Here is a 22,474-nt window from a genome sequence, read left to right on the forward strand (position 1 = left end):
CCTAACAGAGCTCTACATATTTGGAGTAAGTCCTTGTCCCAGAAACCTTGCAGTCTACATAGATAAGACTAGAGGTGGGCAAAAGAAAGCATTCTCCTAATTTTATTGTAGGGTAACTGAATCACAAAAACATTATGTGACTTATCCAGGCTCACATGGGAAGTCGATGACAGAACCACAAACAATAATTTCATTTTAAGAGAGAGCTTGTCTCCTGGACCCAGACGCTATTGCATCACCACCTCGCCCTCCATTTGCAATTGGGTAGCTTCACTTTGGCAACTATAGCAATTACTCCTGTGCAAAAGTGATACTAATACATCATTTAATATATGTTAGGCTGTCTCTTACTACAACTTAGCAGCTGCAAACAATGAGGAGAGCCAACAAGATGCTCAACAGATCAGCTCCCACAGTTTTTTTGGAACAGCTCAGCATGAAAATCTGGCTGCAGTGTCACCAGGAGAGCTGCTGGGTGCTGAGTCCTTTTTTTAAAAAAAAAATCTGGTCTTTAATTAGGTACGTAAATGAAAATCTGTCCCCATGTGACCAGATCAACTCTCCACAGACCAGTATAGGAACCTTTGAGCTTAAAAGCTGTGGTAATGATTCCTTCAGATGTCAATGCTCTGTGCGTATGTCTACCCAGCAGTTAAACACCTGTGGCTGGCCCATGCCAGCTGGTTTGGGCTCAGGCTGCAGATGTTCAGGCTTAGGTTGGAACCTGGGCTCTGAGAAACTCCCTTCTGGTGAGCCTGTCAACAAACCTGGGCCAGCTGCACGTTTGCTGTGTAGACACACTGTATCTTTCTAATCAAGGATGCGTTCACAGAGGAGATAGCAGGGAAGTTCTTCCATCTAAACTGTCTTTTCCTTTGATCTGAGCTTTCTATAACTTCCCTTCCATGGAGATGAGGTGTGTGTGTGTGTGTGTGTATTCCTATGTGTTTTGTGTTATATTTTGTTAGTATAATGTGTTGTTTTGTGACTACTGTGCAGGACTTGGAGTCGAGACCAAGGCCGAATTCTAATCTCATTCACTTCAATGGGAGTTTCAGCGGTGTAAATGAAGTGTGCACTTTGTCTTCTGTTCTTTTTTATGTCCTGTTCTGCAATTGACAGTGACAATAAGCAAGTCACTTACTCCTGTACCTCCCTTTTTCCCATTTTTAAAAAAATCAGATTCCCTGCAGTAGAGTTAAGTGGGTGGAGAGGTGTTTTCCCAAGACCCCTAACTAGATACAAATTAGTCCCCATCCCCATAGACAGAGAGCTTGTGCAAGGAAGGCAACGTCCCCCCTCAAAGCCAACTTTCTACAGAGAAAGTGGGAGACCTGCAGGTGGAAGAGACCTGCTGCTTGCATATCTGATGATATGTGATCTGGCCCATAGTTTTGCTAGTAATGTGACGAAAACATTATACAGTAGGTTAATATATTTGACTATGGAATATAGTTGCACACCATCTAAGCAAATACAGAATAACTCGATGCAAAGCAGAACAAAATGTGAAAATATCTTTAAGTGACAGCTACTTTCAAAAACCTGTGTCCAGCAGAACTCCCGTGGATCAGCAGCCAAGGCAGACAGGGTAGTTTTTGCATTTCTTGCCAAACTGCTGTCATATCTTTCAGCTGTATACAGTGCAGGGAAGTAAGGGTTTCATTATGCTAATAATTACATTGCCTGCAGGCTTTTTGAAGTCACATCTCCCCATACAGCACAGAAACAGATTTTACAGAAATATCACTAAAGCTGTTAACTACAGGGAAATGGGGGAAAAAATCAAAGACACAATCAAAGAATGCACTCTATTATCAATAAATGCAAGTGGCTTCGTAAATGTGTCACATTCTAAATGTTTTCATTGCGAATCAGCATAGGAATCAGCTGTTTCAAGGGAAAGTGAAATGTAATAAAAATAAAATTTTCATCATTGCATCTCATAAGGAAGAATGAATCACTAGAAAAATGTTTTAAAGTGTGTTGCATAAGAACAGAAGCAAACCAACAATCATAAACATGACTGGGGCTCCTGAGTGCTAGAGTAATACATAATGATAATAATAAAAATAGAAATAGGCACCTTGACACTGTTTGAGACAAAGGAAATGCAGGTCAGGATTTAGATGCATGGGAAAGGATTGTTTGTTGTTCATATTCGAGAAGATGAGACGCTTTCACTGAAAAAGAGTGGTATAGAATTTGAGAGATACAATACAAACAACTAAGGACTATGCACAAAATTTTGAGTAAGAGGTAGCAGTTAGGAGATCTGTGTGATATGCAGAGCAAAAGAACTGAGAAGGTTTGTGAGAAGGATTGTGCTCTGAGAGGATTTGGGAGTCTGGCTACATATGTGCACACATAGTGTTTAATGAGTGGGGGGGAGTGAATGCAGGTTATCTCAAGTGCCTATATACAAATGCACAAAGCCTTGGAAACAAGAAGGGAGAACTGGAGGTCCTGGTGAAGGCAAGGAATTATGACGTGATTGGAATAACAGAGACTTGGTGGGATAACTCACATGACTGGAGTACTGTCATGGATGGCTATAAACTGTTCAGGAAGGACAGGCAGGGCAGAAAAGGTGGGGGAGTAGCACTGTATGTAAGGGAGCAGTATGACTGCTCAGAGCTCCGGTATGAAACTGCAGAAAAACCTGAGTGTCTCTGGATTAAGTTTAGAGGTGTGAGCAACAAGAGTGATGTAGTGGTGGGAGTCTGCTATAGACCACCGGACCAGGGGGATGAGGTGGATGAGGCTTTCTTCCGGCAACTTGCAGAAGCTACTAGATCGCACGCCCTGATTCTCATGGGCGACTTTAATCACCCTGATATCTGCTGGGAGAGCGATACAGCGGTGCACAGACAATCCAGGAAGTTTTTGGAAAATGTAGGGGACAATTTCCTGGTGCAAGTGCTGGAGGAGCCAACTAGTGGGAGAGCTTTTCTTGACCTGCTGCTCACAAACCGGGAAGAATTAGTAGGGGAAGCAAAAGTGGATGGGAATCTGGGAGGCAGTGACCATGAGTTGGTCGAGTTCAGGATCCTGACACAGGGAAGAAAGGTAAGCAGCAGAGTACGGACCCTGGACTTCAGGAAAGCAGACTTCGACTCTCTCAGGGAACTGATGGGTAGGATCCCCTGGGGGAATAACATGAGGGGGAAAGGAGTCCAGGAGAGCTGGCTGTATTTCAAAGAATTCCTATTCAGGTTACAGGGACAAACCATCCACTGTGTCGAAAGAATAGTAAATATGGCAGGCGACCAGCTTGGCTTAACAGTGAAATCCTTGCGGATCTTAAACATAAAAAAGAAGTTTACAAGAAGGGGAAGATTGGACAAATGACCAGGGAAGAGTATAAAAATGTTGCTCAGGCATGTAGGAATGAAATCAGGAGGGCCAAATCGCACCTGGAGCTGCAGCTAGCAGGAGATGTTAAGAGTAACAAGAAGGGTTTCTTCAGGTATGTTGGCAACAAGAAGAAAGCCAAGGAAAGTGTGGGCCCCTTACTGAATGAGGGAGGCAACCTAGTGACAGAGGATGTGGAAAAAGCTAATGTACTCAGTGCTTTTTTTGCCTCTGTCTTCACGAACAAGGTCAGCTCCCAGACTGCTACGCTGGGCAACACAGCATGCGGACTAGGTGGCCAGCCGTCTGTGGAGAAAGAAGTGGTTAGGAACTATTTAGAAAAGCTGGACGTGCACAAGTCCATGGGGCCGGATGCGTTGCATCCGAGAGTGCTAAAGGAGTTGGCGGCTGTGATTGCAGAGCATTGGCCATTATCTTTGAAAACTCATGGCGATGGGGGAGGTCCTGGACGACTGGAAAGAGGCTAATGTAGTGCCCATCTTCAAAAAAGGGAAGAAGGAGGATCCTGGGAATTACAGGCCAGTCAGCCTCACCTCAGTCCCCGGAAAAATCATGGATCAGGTCCTCAAGGAATCAATCCTGAAGCACTTACACAAGAGGAAAGTGATCAGGAGCAGTCAGCATGGATTCACCAAGGGAAGGTCATGCCTGACTAATTTAATCGCCTTCTATGATGAGATTACTGGTTCTGTGGATGAAGGGAAAGCAGTGGATGTATTGTTTCTTGACTTTAGCAAAGCTTTTGACACAGTCTCCCACAGTATTCTTGTCAGCAAGTTAAAGAAGTATGGGCTGGATGAATGCGCTATAAGGTGGGTAGAAAGTTGGCTAGATTGTCGGGCTCAACGGGTAGTGATCAATGGTTCCATGTCTAGATGGCTGCCAGTATCAAGTGGAGTGCCCCAAGGGTCAGTCCTGGGGCCAGTTTTGTTCAATATCTTCATAAATGATCTGGAGGATGGTGTGGATTGCACTCTCAGCAAATTTGCGGATGATACTAAACTAGGAGGAATGGTAGATACGATGGCAGGTAGGGATAGGATACAGAGGGACCTAGACAAATTAGAGGATTGGGCCAAAAGAAATCTGATGAGGTTCAACAAGGATAAGTGCAGGGTCCTGCACTTAGGACGGAAGAATCCAATGCACCGCTACAGACTAGGGACCGAATGGCTAGGCAGCAGTTCTGCGGAAAAGGACCTAGGGGTGACAGTGGACGAGAAGCTGGATATGAGTCAACAGTGTGCCCTTGTTGCCAAGAAGGCCAATGGCATTTTGAGATGTATAAGTAGGGGCATAGCCAGCAGATAGAGGGACGTGATCGTTCCCCTCTATTTGACATTGGTGAGGCCTCATCTGGAGTACTGTGTCCAGTTTTGGGCCCCACACTACAAGAAGGATGTGGAAAAATTGGAGAGAGTCCAGAGAAGGGCAACAAAAATGATTAGGGGTCTGGAACACATGACTTATGAGGAGAGGCTGAGGGAACTGGGATTGTTTAGTCTTCAGAAGAGAAGAAGGAGGGAGGATTTGATAGCTGCTTTCAACTACCGGAGAAGTGGTTCCAGAGAGGATGGTTCTAGACTATTCTCAGTGGTAGAAGAGGACAGGACAAGGAGTAATGGTCTCAAGTTGCAGTGGGGGAGGTTTAGGTTGGATATTAGGAAAAACTTTTTCACTAGGAGGGTGGTGAAACACTGCAATGCGTTACCTAGGGAGGTGGTAGAATCTCCTTCCTTAGAGGTGTTTAAGGTCAGGCTTGACAAAGCCCTGGCTGGGATGATTTAATTGGGGATTGGTCCTGCTTTGAGCAGGGGGTTGGACTAGATGACCTCCTGAGGTCCCTTCCAACCCTGATATTCTATGATTCTATGAATCTGGTTATGCATGACCAAAGTAGGCAGTAGCACTTATGGAGCACTGAAAAACAGGTCCTGGACCTCTTACTTCTATACACCTACTGAAATTAAGCTCACAAAGTTTTTTTAATTGACTTCTAATCTAAAAACATTGGTTTTGACCGTTTAAAAAATAAACACTGTTCTATTTCAGCAGCTGTGAATGTTTTTTGCCTTCCTTATGCATTCAAATGCTGACCTACGTTTCCTTTGTCTTGACCTACCTCATCAGAGGGGACAATCTGCTGGAAGTAATAAAAAAGGCAGCTTTTGTTAGGTTTGAACCTGTGCGCACTGAAACCAATGTTAAAATTCTCACACCCCAGTTCAGCAGCCTATTCCTATTCAATGAAGTCCAGAAGCATGTGCCTAACTTTAAGCAACTGCTTAAGTTACACAATGTGCTTAAGTGCTTGGCTGAATAGGAATGGACATAAAGCACATGCTGAAATGCTTTGCTGAAATGGGGCCCTATTAACTCCACTCAGGCACAATGAGAAACAGTGGAACCTTCAGCAGTTATGGAGAAATTAAGACAGTTATAGGTATTATAGATCAAAGAAATGTAGGACAGGAAGGGACCTCAATCGGTTATCTAGTCAAGTCCCCCACACTGAGGCAGGATTAAGTATTTTAGACCATCTCTGACAGATGTTTGTCCAACTTGTTCTTAAAAACCTCCAATGGCAGAGATTCCATGACCTCTCAAGGTAATTTGTTTCAGTGATTAACTAATATTTAGTTTGTGATCCACTATAAGCCCCAGGCCCCTTTCTGCAGTACTCCTTCTTGGGCAGTCATTTGCAATTTTGAATTCTAATTATGTCCTCCAAAGTGCTTGCAACCCCTCCCACCTTGATATTGTCCACAAACTTTATAAGTGAACTCTCTATGCTATTCACAATATCATTTATGTAGATATTGAACGGAACCATATTTCTAAAGCCAGCCTTGAAAATGATATAGAATTTGGCCACTTGTAGCTTTAGGCTTGATTCTGTTCCCATTTACATGGTCTAAATCAGGAGTAACTCCACTGAAATCAGTGGGTTCGCAGTGGTGTAAAACTGCTATACGTGAGAGTAGAATCAAATTCTTTCACAATTAATGTAGCTTTTATTTTACAAAAGTGTCTCAAACTTCAGGAGGAAAATTCTCAATGGAATAAGTAGGCTTAGCATGTTTTGTTCATGTGAGTATTAATGATCAAATATAAATATGACTTCACAGTTTATGCACAGTCCATATGGGGCAAAAAGCACTCAATCTTTGCTCTTTCCCATCTTTGGGTATGTTTCTTTTTGGCCAGGAAACTGATTGATCTAAAGAGAATGACTTTTCTGGGAGAAGTAGTTTGTGCTGCTTGAATGGCTCTTGCTGTACTTCTAAAGCCTTCCCACCAACAAAAAAACAAAAACAAAAAAGTAACAGGAAAACAAGGACCAAAACAAAATGCTATTTCCCCCTACATTATTGTCAGCAGGGATCAGCAGAGACTAAAGAATTTCTGCACGCCAAAGTGTTGAGAAGTTTAGCATATTAGCGGGCCTGTCAGGCAAACTGAAATATAATGAAATGGAAAGCTGGAGGGAAAAAACCTTTTAAAATGTATTAATTCTATATTAGAGTGAATATTGAAAGCCATTTAAAAGTATATGTCACTGGCAGCCTTTCACTGATTTTTAGCTTTCTACAAATTCTGTATTGGTTCTCCTACCATGCTCATCACCACAGTATCTGAGTGCCTTCCAGTAGTACATTCAGCTATGTGACAGACATCTGGCATGTGTTGTTCGTTTTTTCCTCCTCTCCCCAGAGGGTGCAGTGTGTGCACCCGAGTGAATTGTTTGGTTTTGGGTTTTTTAATACACATGTTGCTATGTATTTGTTAGAAGTCAAAGAAATGCCCCTTACACTTGGAGTAGAGAGTGACAAGCCTTGGTTCCTGAGGGACTAGTTCACTCCACGTCTCGGTCTAGCCCCTGAGAAAGTTCTGTCTCCCATTGTTTATCCTTATTACAGAGTTCTGTTTGGGCCAGAGGAATGAAATTGTCAACCATGATCTTTACTCTGGGCCGGGTGGCAGTCTTTTTGATATCCTCCACTTTGCATTTAGTATATTGTCAAATACACAGGTATTAGCAGAAGAAAGTATCATGTTCTTTCCCTGTCACTTGCCACAAACCTGTTAGTTTTACCCTAACAGCTTTCTTCTATGAAATTGTCTGGTAACATTCATTTGACTGTGAAAAGCCTTTTATAGGAATTGTAATGCTGCTATCTTTCAACTGCACAATAACTGGCAAATTTGTTTTGCCTGATGGCATTTTCTATATGTAAAATATGAATAGACCATTTCATATTCAGGCAAGAAAAAGGTATAGACATGCAACAACAACTCAGATATATTAAACACTGTTGATCACACCAGTCTTTAGAGTTTAGATCATTTTCAGAATTGGTTCTCAACTTGTTCTGCGAATTTTCTGCCAATTTTCTTCCTTTTTCTCTCATCTGTTACTCTTCTCCTTGGGTTCCAGCTGAAGGGACAGATGAACTGTAGAGACAGACTTGAAAGTATTAGTCAGCGTAGTGGTTCCTTCTCATTGCCCGACATGTGAGGAATGATTATGTATGGAATGGCTATTAGTGGTAAAGGGAGTTTCCCAAGTATAGCACTTTTGTTATTTGGTAACTAGTTCAAGTCAACAGTGAATGCATAACATTAATAATGTGTGACAATCAGAATTAAGAGTGAAAAACATAAAACATAAAAACATAGAGCTGTGCAACACTGGGGGGGGGGGGGGGCTTTTCCATGAAATTTGTGAAGAAAACAGGCAGTTTCATTTTGGGTTAGTTCATGCCAAAAAAAAATCTCCTCTCTCACTTCCTACCCCAAATTTTATGAAATCATACTGAAAATGGAAAATAATTCAGCTTTCTGTGTTTTTGGCCCCAGATTTTCCTTTGCCTGAAAATAACTCTGTTCCAGGTTAAAGTATTGTTAGAACTGGTTGCACTAACTCCAATAATTGCAAGATTTTGTCAGATGGTTGCAGTTTATAACACTTTTATTGTTGCTTTTAGTTTTATAAGTATTGAGTTCCAGTAACATCTTCGGAGTGCTAGATATTGCACAAATATAAAACCATTGTTATGAAACAGAACTGGGGATGTGCTACATTTTCTTACCAATTCATATAATTATCTTTCACCAGAAATTCAAACCTGAAAGTTCTTTAAATGCCTAAATATGGATATCAGGACCTAACTTTAGGCATCCAGGTTTGAAAGTTTTTACTTATATCTCAGTCACACTAAACTGCGTTTCTTCCTACCAAATCACTAGCAATGTTCAGTGGCAAACTGTGAATCCATGAAGGCAATAGGATTACTTGTGTGTTTCATAGTTCCCAGTTTGGCCCTCAGTGCATGCCCAAGATTACTTTTATTATGATGATTACTTTTAGCAACCATGCATTTGTGATCCAAAGAGATAGTTACAGGAAAGCATATAAAATATACCTAAGGTTAAGTAAATATACAGGGACATGAAGCAACAATGTAAGTAGGAGTGATACTAAAACCCCATTGTTGCACTGGTAATAGGAGGCCAAGCCAATATATGATGCATTAAATCAATTTTTAAACAAGTAGCAGTTGAGCCAGTCTATACAGAGCTTGAATAGATATTCAAGAAGTATGGTAAGGCTACGTTGTATTTCTCTGAAAAGCTGGGTTTTGTGTTGATATTTTAGGTTGTGTGTCTTTCAGTTTTGCTCTTTTATAAGTAGAGAGTAATGGGTCTGCTAAAGTTCCTCCTTTTCTTGAACCAGTCTTGGGATTGATCAGATTTGGACTGTTTTTTCTATACCTCATATTAGATAGGTAGATAGATTTGAAAAATCAGGAGAGAATATTAAGAAAAAACAAAACAAAAAGCAGAAGTGCAGAAAGGTGAAGGAATGCGAGGGAAGGGAAAGGAGAGCAACTTCTCTGTTTCCATGCACTAGGAATTAATCACAAGTATAGCTCATACTTCTTGTAACAACATGCTAAACGAAGGGCAGTATTTTACAAAGCCACCTCTGTACTTAGAAGGTTATTGTGATGCAATGTTGTATCACTCTGCGGATCTTCTTTATGGATTAATCGTGCTTTGCCCCAACACCATTCAAGTCTATTAAATGCTTCCTCATAGAGAAACACGCTTCACTCCAATGTTAAAAACATTCAACTCTGCACAGTCATATATAGCAGGAAAAGTGTGCGCTTTTGGGGACACATATTGGGGCTGGATATGCCAGAGCAATCAAAAGGATAACAAAATGATTAAGGAACTGAGCTGCAATAAATGACTGCTTTTATTCAGGCAATTTTTCTTCATACAGTGCAAGTTCCAGGGCCAGTGGAAAACCTGCGGGCTGTATCTACCTCACCTACCTCAGTTCTTCTTTCCTGGGAACCCCCTGCCTATGCAAATGGTCCAGTCCAAGGTTACAGATTGTTCTGCACAGAGACTGTTACTGGAAAAGAACAGGTGAGCAAGTTAATGGAGCTGTATGTTCTTCTTTCAGTTAGTTGTGAGAGCAGGGTTTTGCTGGATGACATGACAAAATCAGACAGGAAGGAGAAGAAGCGTTCAATCCAAGTGATCGAGGATATCTGTTCAGCAGCTTTAAACCTGTTGATAGTGGAAATTTTGGTGCTTCAATGGCATAACAGACTGGAGTGGTTACTCCTCAGGTTAAGTACCTTGGAAATGTGCATTGAAAGGCAGTGAGTAGACGGGATTTTTTTGAAAAAAATCAAGTCGTTAGAACCCCTGGCAGGTTTGAATGTGAGAATTTACATGCCACTTTAGCTGAATATTACACAGGCCTATTACAAAATACTTTAATATATAGAGGAACTCATTCTTCTTTCACTTACACTGTGCAAGACAGGAGTATCTCCACGGCAGTAAATGGGATGGCCTATTGAAATCCACGTTAGTCTTATGATTTACTAATATGGAAGCAGGATCAGGCCTTATGGATTGGTGTAAGCGGGAGAGAATCAAGCCCTTAGTTTACGTTTCTTATCCAAAATCTAGAAACGAAGCAAAGAGCCCTTCCCTTATAACAGTCCTTTAGATTTTTCAGACACAGAATCCCTGTTATATTTGTGCAGAACTACTACTGATGTTAAGGGAAGTTCTACCAATGAAATGGGGGTAGATATGATCTAATTTATTTCCTCAGTGGCTCATTTTCCCTTTCCTCAGGGCCAGGTCCATTCCAGGAGTGTAAAATATATAAACCCAGTCTAGGCATTATCTGTATTTCTCATAAATGAGATATATAAACAAAGGGAATTTGCATCATCATTATTATTGGTGTTCTGCAATGACTGTGTGTTTTTATGTGGAAACATATAAGATCATGGTCTCTGCTCCAAGGATCCTGCACTCTAGCAAATAAACAGTTTAAACAGTTCAGACTGTTAACATAGTATATCAGTAGCTGATGTAAAGTTAAGGTGGCATAGTGATCCTGTAGAGGTCATTGAAAGATGCTATGTGGTTGAAATGTGACTTAAAAATAATAATAATAGAGATTTAGAAGAGGACAGGGTAGTAAAATAGGGACTCCCTTTTTCTCCATCTGAGCCAGTTTAATTTATTAGTAGCCTGTAACAGTCACAGGCATCATAAATCCCAGGGTAGATTTATCTGGCTTCTTCACCCCCCAAAATCTTCTTTCTCTTCTCTTGTCTTTCTTTATTTCACTCTCTCCTTTTTTTCCTGGAATTCCTCCATGACTCCTAGTCCTTATTTTCTCCCTTCTCTTCCCTTCTTCCTTTCCCTATCACTTTCTTATGGGAGAAGGAGTGATTGATTTAAGTAAGGTAACTTTCTACTGTGCTTTAAATAACTAAACCAAAGGTATAAGCACCAGAGTCAGCTATATCTTGAACTGTGGCAGTTTAATATCATAATCTATTGAGAACTGAGCTGTAACAAGCAATGCTATGTTACAAATTACCTTTTACAGCAACTTAAATAAGGATTTAGCATTACCTCTTAGACATAGAAAAGCCCCACTGTGTAATCAGTTCATCCCTCAGCATTACTGTCATATCTTCTTTAATGTTTCCCCTTAGTAACAATTATCATTTTTATGTGCCCAGAATATAGAGGTTGATGGACTATCATACAAACTGGAGGGGCTGAAAAAATTCACGGAATACACCTTACGATTCCTGGCTTATAACCGATATGGCCCTGGGGTATCCACTGAAGATCTTACTGTCATGACGCTTTCTGATGGTAAGTTAGAACTACAGGTGCCAGGATGGACAATGTAAGGAGAAGAAAAATGTGCACTTTGTAGATGAACATCACGGATCACTATGTAAAAGTTTTATCCTTGGACCAGGACAAATTTAGGATCTCCTCTACTATATACTCAGTTCAAGTCAATGGTAGGCACGACAAACTAAATGAAAATTGACTACCAAAATGTAAACTCTTAAATAAAATAATAAATAAATAAATAAATATATTCAGGTCTTTTTCAGAGGCAGAAATCATAGATTCATTCTCTCCCCATTATATCGTTTCACAGGTGTTTGTGGTCATATCCCTCATGATCATTTGTCCTTTTCATTTTTCCTAGTTTGGTAGAAGGTTGTTACATAGCATGATGCTATCTCTACCCTCCCTTTCCAGTTCCTGAAGTTATACACAGGTTTGTCCTCACCACTTTTTAATGGAAAGTATTTTATTATATTTGGTAATCTGAAGAAACAGGTTTCTAGATCTTCCTCATATTTGGAATGCTAGAGTAGAAAATGTTTGGTTTGCTTTCTTCCCTGTCACAGTGATTGCATAGTCACTCGTCCCATGGCTTGCACTGCGGTTTGTGTCTCTGCATTCTTGGGATATTAAATTGAAATTTATTTTGTGCTTGGAAACATCTAATGCCTGATATTCATGTGTAAGTGCTGCTGTGACTCCTGGTGAAGTCAGTGAGCCTGATTCCCACACTTGTAAATCAGGAGTAACTCCATTGATCAGTTTGGTTACAGTGGTGTAAAAACAGTGTAAATGACAGGAGAATTAGCCCAATAATTGGGTGTACAAAAAATGGATGTGTGTGTCCTTCTGGTGGTACCTTGATGACTTTTCTGGGTAGATTTTTTTCACTGCTAGAAACTTGTTACAACTTTTTGGAGGAAAACAGAACCTTGAAAGTTAGAAGGGAATAATTAGTATTGGTGGTGGTAGTGTTGGGGTAGTGATGGAGATTTTTATAATTGCATGTATTCTGATAGCCATGGTTTTTTCCTGTGTATTTCTGAATTTAGGTATTCAAATTACAGTCTCTGCTCCTGTCCTGTATTCGAATCACTGTTTGACTTAAGCTCACAGTAGTGCTGTCTTTACCAGGGCAGTGTCTTCACTGCAAAAAAATGGTGTTTTTTTACACCTAGGTAACTATCTTGCTGTAAAATCCTAGTGGAGACAAGGCACACACCCAGGTGGGGATATAGAGTTGACCTTGACTAGCTCCATTTAAATGAAGAACTTACCTGCCCTTGTTTCTGTTACATTTTTACAGAGACATGGCTACTTAGATGTAAAAAAAAATACACATTTTTTGTGGTGAAGACAAAACTTAGGAAAACAGAAGTGTTTAGCAAACGTGTTAGCAGAACACTTACTTAACACATTTTAAAACTCCACTTTGCAGCCAGTGGAGACAAAGACAATGGTGCTTATAAATATATTAGCTAACACACTTGCTAAAAACATTTCCTTTTCCTAATCTAGGCAGTGCCTATGATGGAAGAAAAGATTTAAATAGATAAGGATGAACACTTGCCTCAAGTTCTGTTGTATTTACAAATATTTCCCTTATTAAAAAACAAATATTTGCTATCCTACAGAATTGGTAAAAACACTATGATAATATTATCGTAGGCTGTAGTGTTTCAGACCATCATTGTAGTATCCTTTATAAGGTTCATCTGTGATACCCACACCTCATTTGGCACTTCAACTTTCAATTATTTTACATTTGATACCTCTTCAATATTTTTTCAAGTACTACTTAGGCCTATCCATCTAATTCAGTCATCACTTGTAATACAGATTGGATCTTGGCAGAATAAATTACTTCACACTTATAATCATAAAAACAAAAGGAAAACAAGTGAAAATGAATATTTTGCATAATTTATGTAGATATAATTCAGACTGTGAAGTGTAGTACTGTGGCTCGGTTCTTCACTTTGGTTTTAAATGTCATCAGAAGTGAGAAAGGGAGAGATTGTTATTCATGAGTCTGAAAATTATCCTCTGCAAATTTTGTCAGAAGATTTCACCTCTTTGGGAGCACAAAATGTCACTGAAGAGAGGGCTTTTATGAAACTATTCCAGAAAACAGCAAAATGGAGAATATGGCATCCCAAGAAGCATTTAATTTCTCTGCTGTTAAGCAAGGGGAGAAGGTAGGGTGTTGGTCTGAAATGAAACCTATTGGTACCAGTTTTGCATTGTTTTGTATATGTGTACATGAAGCAAGTGAGTAGATTTGCTTCATGCTGTCCCCACAAGTGGGTTCCATTCTTGGGTGCCAGCAGGTGACTAAAAGTTACAAAAGTCTTTTGCTCCAGAGCAACCTTCTTGTCAGTTGCAGGTTCAGTTTACAGGAAAGGAGCAGGCAGGCAGCGGACATAGATGATGTGTTGTAAATTATCATGAATCCAAACTAATTCAGCGCTCTTGGTTTGGTTTTGTTGGTGGGAGTGAGCTGCCCAGCAGAGAATTAAGAATTTTACCCAGGTTCCTCTCCTCTTCTTTTAGAGTTAACAGAGTTTTCAGTATCCAGGAGATATTTGTAAAACTATTGTAATGTTCTGTGGCAAGGACAGTCAAATTTTGAGCCTGTCAACTTAGATTTTGCCCTTTTAACTCATCCCACTGAATACAGCAATTGCAGCACACACAGACAAAACTACCCCTGGTGCTGCAGGGAGGTGTAAACTGTAGCTTTTTGCAACACTGAGGACTTGGTGTAGTGAGGGGAGGAGAGGAAGGTGTCTTTAAGACATCTTTCCATTTCCCTGATCCTAGGGCCACTAGGAGACATTTAAGCCTTTGGTATAAGTTAGAGCAATCTATGGACTAAATCAGTGTTTCCCAAACTTGGGACGCTGCTTGTTCAACGAAAGCCCCTGGCAGGCCAGGCCAGTTTGTTTACCTGCCACGTCCACAGGTTCGGCTGATCGGGCTCCCACTGACCGCAGTTCGCCACTGCAGGCCAATGGGGGCTGCGGGAAGCAGCACGGGCTGAGGGACGTACCGGCTGCCGCTTCCTGCAGACCCCATTGGCCAGGAGCGACGAACCACGGTCAGTGGGAGCTGTGAGCAGCTGAACCTGCGGACGACGCAGGTAAACAAACCGGCCTGGCTCACCAGGGGCTTTCCCTGAACAAGCGGTGTCCCAAGTTTGGGAAACACTGGACTAAATTATACCAGCCTCCGTGGTGCCATTGGGACCATTCTTCTGGCCAAAGAAAGGCTGGAGCCCGGGCTTTCTGGCCCTGACCCCCTACTATATTCCCAAAGTGTGTTTGTGTGTGTGGGGGGAAATGGGGGAAGTATATGCTGGGATTTCTGGTTGCCTCTTTAGGACAGCTTTTCAGTTGTTTTGCACTGCCACAATAGCCCAGGAGTACTTGGCAGAGGGGCCTGGGATCTGGCCCTTTATGTATAATATCATACAGTGATCTGAGTTCCCACAAAAATGCTATGGACGGCGAAGGAGGGAAGGGAATTAAAGAGTGCGAAGCTGAAAGTGATACCAGAACTTATTACAATTATTTTATTTCAGTAGAATTTAGAGAGTACAACCAAGATTAGGGCCTTACTCTGCTACGTACTGTACTATACAAACAAATAGTAATAGACATTCCCACCCCAAAAAGCTCATGATCTAAATAGATCAGACAGACAGAGGGTGGGAGAAAGGAAAAATTATTATCACAGTTTTACAGATGGAGAGCAGAGACAAAGAGAAATTAAGTAGGAAGGCTGTGTAGAGCAAGGGATTAAATATAGGTCTCCAAAATCCTAGGCCAGTGTTTTAACCACAAGACCAAAACCTTCCTCTCTAAAACTTAATGACCAACATTTTCCCCTGTATCACTTTGCAAAGACCATGTAATCTTATTTTATTTCTCCAAGATGAATACTACAACAGACTTGTGTAGGTGTACAGTTGAAAAAGGGGATAGGGATTCTGTTAAAGAAACAGATTTCCTTTTCAGTCTTCCAAGGGTTTATTTTGAACAGGACTAAAAATTAAAATGATGAAGAAGCCTTGATACTGTTGTTCTATCTGATTTTCTTTGTTGCTGTAATACTGCTGTGTCATCGCTTCTGTAGGTCCCCACCTCACCTCCTGTGTTCTTTTTTTCTGTGCGTCCTTCACTGTGGGCTGTAGTGCTTCAGTCTAGTTTCGGTTGTTGGGTTTAGTGTGTGTGAGTTGGGTTATATTGATGTCCTGTGATACACAGTAGGTCAGACTAGATGATCTGGTGGTTCCTTCTGGTGTTAAATTCTGTGGCACTTTCACACTATATGATACAGTAGATGATGTTATAAAGAAGCCGCACATACTATTTCCTTGCATGTCTGTAGGAAGAAATTATCCATGAAGCTCTGGGATCTAACGTACAGTCTAAGAAATATACTTTAATCACAGGGATTTATTATAGCTTCTTCAATTCCAGGAACTATAGAATCACAGACTTATAGAATTTACCGGTTCTTTAATGTTTAGTTTTCTGTTTAATATACAGCTCAGTTAATATTTGGTCAGGCTTTTTGCCATTCCAGAAATGCTTTGAACGATCATGCCTAAGAATTTTTCAAAATGTGTTTAATCCCAAAAATTGGCAGACAGTTTTTTTAAATTCTTTTTTAATATTTGATTCAAAAATAATTAATATCCATAATGATGATAGGAATATTTTTTTTTAAAAAAATTAAGGAGTGAGGATAAAACTGACACAGTCAGGACACTGAGCATATAAAGTTATTCATATATCAACAGCTGGCTCTATAACTTGAGCTATTCATGTGTTTACTTGCAGGTGGGGAGAGAAGTAACAGTGGCAGAGGAAATGCAGGCTGTTCATAGTATTTAATGCAGAAAATTACCAGAATCTGTGTGGTTCTAACTCACAAGAGAGCAGATTTCTCCTATGCAAACACTCTGTGAGAGATGTCATGCTTTAGGACTTCTTTGGGTTCTGCTGAACCCCAGTTCTCTTGGGTATAGTTAGCTCCAACTAAAGAATATTATCTGACCTCTCTGTGTTTTTTATACGGACTCCCCTTTACTCCCCACAGTATCTAAGTACCTTGCGGTGAGGTAGGGAAGTGCTAATATCCCCATTTTACAGATGGGTAACTGAGATACAGAGAGGGCTAAATGATTTCCTCCAGGTCACACAGACATTCTGTGGCAGGTCAGGGACTTGAACTCAGGTATCCCAGGTCTTAGGCTAGCGCCCCTAAGCACTAGACCATCCTTGCTCTCACAGTTCCTTCCTATATAATCTCTAAGACAGTGGCCGCCAGACAGTTTGTTTGCATTTGCACCACTGCCCGCAGCTCCTAGTGGCTGCGGTTCGCCATTCCCGACCAATGGGAGCAGCGAGAAATGGTGTGGGTCACAGGGACATGTTTCCAGTCTGTTCCCTGAAAAGTGGGGGAATTACTCCATCCTCTTGATTTCCCAGTTTGTCCTCTCATCTCTGTCTGTATTTTAGATTATAAATTCTTCCAGGCAGGGCCTGGCTTCATTTCTGTTTGGCACAGCCCTGAGCATATTGTCAGCACTTAAAAATACAAATAATAAATAACTGCAATCCATGTGGCACACAACACAATCTGTCTATTAGGATGTGTGGTCTGCACTACAAAAACAGAATGCAAGCTTCTGTTCAGTTCTGAAGAGAGATTCTGTAGCAATGGTCGGTAGGGTTATTAGTTTATTGTCTCTCAAAGATTCCATATCAGATCTTCTCAGTTTACAAATACAACACGATTTTTTTGGGTAACCTCCAGATTTACAAATGTAGCCTGGGATTTGAAAGTAAAAGTGTGTTCATTCTGGTGCATGCACCAATGCTAGTAAGGAAGATTTTTCAGGCAACATTCTGCCTCCCCTAAACTCTGCAACCCATTGTCTTAAATTTCTGAATGTGATTGCACAGGTGTAAATGAGGCCTGAATTTAGCCCTGCATTTTGAAGTTAGTTAAAAATAGATTACAAGAAAACTGCTTAACCCCAGCCTCCAGATACATGATGTGTTCTTTTATTGAATGATAAGAAGTTTCATATTCATATTCAGAGTGACTCCCAGTCATGACTCCTGCCAGCAATCCCAACCCCTGCCCCATGCTACATATAATCTGAAGTTATATTAGTTTGTTTTTGATTGGCCACATCAAAAATAAATGTAATGTACTATGTTTTGGAAAATGTGATGATGCAGCAAAGGAAGGCAAAAAGACAATGCTTAATGATCTGAAGTGTAATTGCACTTGGCAGCATTTGTTTTTGAATATGGAGGAAGAGTTAATCTGGAGTTTTTTGTGCTGTGTACCTGCTTAGTTTAATGACACAGCAGAGAGTAATTGCCTGTGGAGAGGACACTTGGTGCTTTTAAAATTGTATGAATGTGAAAGAGTTGCGAAATCTATTGTAAGAATTTGGGTCTGAATCCAAAGACCACTGACGTTAATGGATGTGTGTTCCCATTGACTTCACTAAACTTTAGGTTACTGGTTGATCAAGAGCAAGAAGTCTCTAAATACCTAGATTATAATACACCAATGATTAATCAAACGTAATGGAACCATAGATAATAAGCCTCATCCGTTTATAAAGAACAAATTGCACCAGACAAACTCAATTGCTTTGTTTGATCAAGATACAAAATTGGTAGAAGTAGGAAATAAAGCAATTGTAATCATTCTAGACTGTTGTAAAGCATTTGATACAGTGACCCACAGATTTTTTTTTGCCTAAAATATTAAATCACATTGTCTTAGTTATAAGTACTGTCTCATTGGCTGAAGTACAGTAAACAAAGGTAAAGACAATCAGCAATGTTCCTGTGAAGGTGACTCAGATTGGTACTGGTTCTGGATTTATTTAGCATGTTGATTGAAGATCTGGAAGAAGGGATAAACAGCACATTAATTAAATTTGCACACGAAACCAAATTGGGAGGTGTTGCACACAGTGAGGACAGAGAAATAATGAAAAAGTTATCAATGTGGACAGGAAAAACAATTATAGTCAACCTGGAGAAATGCAGGCTAATGCATTTGGGTGAGGAATCTTTTGAAACTGACAATCAATAGAAGTAATACTTGGAAAAGGAATAATGACAAAAAAGGCCTAAGGTGATAATGGAGAGCAAATTATATACAACATTGAAGTTTAATGTGGTAGTTAAAAAATGCAAGTTTGATCTGCATGGGCTGAGACATCCCACCTGAATTCAGGAGACACAAGTTGCTTTGGCACTGATCAGATCGCCTTTAAAATCCCACATTTTTAAATACCTCAGGATTAGTGAGGATTGGACCTCAAAATATTTTCGATTATATAAGCACCCACAAATGTGAATGCTGACCACCATCACCAAGAGAAGGTGAAAGATCCACCCATCTTTGTCATAGCCTCACCATGATGCTTATACACAGATGCGCTATGACAAAACCAACCAGACAAACACTCCTACTTGTCCTCAGCAGAAGATAGAGAGGGGGGAAAAAAACAATCCTTGTTCTTCACCATTCCTCCTGCTTGTTGGGCAGGAGGGGAGAAGAAAAAAATCGGGTCTTTGTGTAGATTGCGAGCATAGTGTTTTTATAAGTGTACAATTCCTTCACACACCATCATGATGATCATATTACAAATACTGATATACTATATATAGAAATGTTACCTGAATTCTTGCTTCTGTAAAATAGCTCATGAGAACAGGCTTTCTTGTGTGAGATCAGTTATTCACTGTTTCTGATCAGGTCAGTAATATCACAGGAATACCATAATTACTTCTCTTTTTGACTTGAATTGTTGAGTGTCATACAGATACAGATTCTGTCTCTAAATTTGTCAAAATGAAGAAATGAATACAATCTCTGGAGTAACTGATGAGCAACCACAGCTTCCTTAGATATTAAGCAGCTGGACTGAACCTTGTATACCAACGTATTATTGGTATTGGTATTTGAATGATGGTACTGCCTAAGACTCCAGTCAAGACTGGGGCTCCATTGTACGAGGAACTGCTAGAAACACACAGTAGGGAACAGTCCCTGTCCCATCAAGTTTAACAATCTAAATACACAAGACAGATAAAAGATGAGAAGAGAGCAGGAGGTGATTTGCCCAGGGTCACATAACAGGTCAGTAGCAGAGCTAAAAATAGAATTTAGGTCTCCTGATTCGCATTCTAGTGCCCTAATCATTGGTTCATACTGTGTCTCCTAATGCAAAAGGCACAAAATGGACATTCACAATCTAGAACATAAATTCAGTTGTAAACACTTCTTGGAGAACATGTCTCCTAAGACCATACCAAACCTCAATAGCACTGGGGAAAAGTCTAAAGACTCCGTTGTCACTTTAAGAAACCTGAAGCTATGTTCAAATGCTTGATTGCTCATCATCCTTTCCAAAGCAGACCCCTATGATGTGCTATATATTGAGGAAAGGTTTCAAAGATCATTGTCAAACACTTCATTGCACCATACATCCAAAACATGTATTTCTTGGTACACTTTGATAGAAATTAGAGCTGGTGAGAAATTTTTCAACAACATTTCTTTTGATTTCTCAAAACTGAAATTTTTTCAGAAATGTAACTGTATCGATTAAACTTTCCTCAGATCTAGGATGGAATTTCTGGTGAGAGACCCATCCCAGAATAGACAATAGTACTCATCTGTGATGTCAGGGAACCAGGTTCAAATATCTGCTGGACCTGATTTGAAGTAGAGACTTGAATTGGAGTCTCCAACATCCCAAGTGAGTGGCCTAACCAGTAAGCTATTAGGTACTCTAGTTTAAGTGGGTCTCTCTGGTTTTCACAATTTTTTTGAAAGTTCTCAGTTTTATGAGCAAAGCTGTTTAGGGTAATACATGAAACTATCATTTATATTCCCTACTACGATCCTGTTCTTCCAACACATTAAGAAGCCACCACACCCATCAGTAAATTGTTCCAATTCTTAATTACCATCACTGTAAAAAAAATGCCTTATTTCCAGTATGAATGGCTTCCAGCCATTGGAGCTTGTCCTTGTCTGCTAGATTAAAGATCTCTCTACTATCAGAAATCTTCTCCTTATTCTTATTGTGTTAGATCTCAATCAAGTGTCCTTTTAATTTTCTTTGTTTAAGCTAAATAGACTGAGCTTCTTTAGTCTCTCACTGTAAGGCAGGTTTTCCAGACCTCAAATCATTTTTGTAACTGTATTCTGACCTTTTTCAAATTCGTCAACAGCATTTTTAAATTGTGGACAATGCAAATGGACATAGTATTCTAGTAATGGTTTCACTAATGTCACATACAGTAGTATTAACAGCTCCCTACTCCTAATAAATATTTTACTTCTTATACATCCAAGGATCATATTTGTTCTGTTAGCCACAACATCACACTGTGAGCTCATTTTCAGATGATTATTCACTGTGGTCCCTAAGTTCTTTGTTTAGTCACTGTTTTTTAAAAAAAAAAACAGTTTTCAAAAGATAAGGACTGTTATGAAGAATTGTTCTCCATATCATCTGTAGGTAGGACAAGAAGTAATGGGCTTAATCTGCATCAAGGGAAATTTTGGTTAGATGTCAGAAACAACTTTCTAACTAAAAGTCAATGTTTATTTGGTCCAGTGCAGGGGATTGGACTTGATGACATCTCAAGGTCCCTTTCAGCTCTACATTTCTATGTTTCTATGAAAATACAGTCCCCCACATTCTATATGTGTGACCTACAGTCTTGGCTTCTAGATGTATGATGGTCATTTAGCTGTATCAATATGTATGTTCAAATTTAAGGGAGCCCATCTTACCATGTGATCCAGCACTCTCTTTGTATACTCAGGTCAGAGGGAATTATGGGTCTAGATCTCTGAGTGACAGGAGGCAACAAAATGTGCAAAGGCACCACAAACCAAGAATTTATGTCTGAAGATATCGTCTGTTAAGCTACTGGTTGAACATTGACTGTGTGCTAGGAGAAAATATATATGAAAACCTCCTCCCACAGCCAGATCTGCAGCACACATCTGGTTCACTTATACAGGCACCAAGGAGACAATTGTCAGTTCTGTAAACATTTAGCTAATAAGGACCTATTCTACCACCTTTATGGTGAAGCCCCAATACTATTCCATTGATATCAATGGCATCACTGAATGTGGGTGAGGATGGCAGAAATGAGTCCTAGATGAACAAAAGCTTTACTTTGGGGATGTTTAATAAAAATAGATTTATTGTTTGAAGGAAGTTCTAATTTTAACTAGATAGGAACTTGAATCAGTTATTTCTTCAAATTAAAGGCCTGCTCCTGTGGTGGTCTGATGATTCCGTTCTGAGGGAGCTAAGGGCATCAGCAGCTGGAAAGAGGGTGCTCAGCAGCTTGTAAGATGAGGTGCTAAATAAGCATTAGTTGCATTTAACAATTAAAGCATGTTTACTAGTGTGGACATAATAAAATTAATAGTGAAATTAATAAACAGTGTCTCCCCAGTTACATATATTACTTGGAGCAAGATTTCAGAGTAGCAGCCGTGTTAGTCTGTAATCGCAAAAAGAAAAGGAGTACTTGTGGCACCTTAGAAACTAACCAATTTATTTGAGCATAAGCTTTCGTGAACTACAGCTCACTTCATCGGTGAAGTGAGCTGTAGCTCACGAAAGCTTATGCTCAAATAAATTGGTTAGTCTCTAAGGTGCCACAAGTACTCCTTTTCTTTTAGAGCAAGATGGTATATTTTAAAATAATTTTTTACTAATATCAGAAAAAGACTTCAAATTCTTTTATTTTCTGGGAGATCTTCAGAACTAGTACCAATTAGGAGAACATGCACGGATTTATCTTAATGCAGTGTGAATTCT

The 22,474-nt window shown here is 40.0% G+C and overlaps 1 protein-coding gene across 1 annotated transcript in view; it reads left to right on the forward strand.

The window, feature by feature from the left end:
- The window catches only part of DCC (DCC netrin 1 receptor), a 948,458-nt gene that overhangs the window by 692,677 nt on the left and 233,307 nt on the right, over positions 1 to 22,474 (forward strand). Inside the window, exons 10-11 of the mRNA XM_077816218.1 lie at positions 9,668 to 9,816; positions 11,448 to 11,586. Of these exons, the coding sequence (XP_077672344.1) occupies positions 9,668 to 9,816; positions 11,448 to 11,586 (288 nt within the window). The remainder of the gene's footprint in view (positions 1 to 9,667; positions 9,817 to 11,447; positions 11,587 to 22,474) is intronic.

This window comes from Eretmochelys imbricata, chromosome 5, assembly GCF_965152235.1.
Source record: "Eretmochelys imbricata isolate rEreImb1 chromosome 5, rEreImb1.hap1, whole genome shotgun sequence".
NCBI lineage: Eukaryota > Metazoa > Chordata > Testudines > Cheloniidae > Eretmochelys > Eretmochelys imbricata.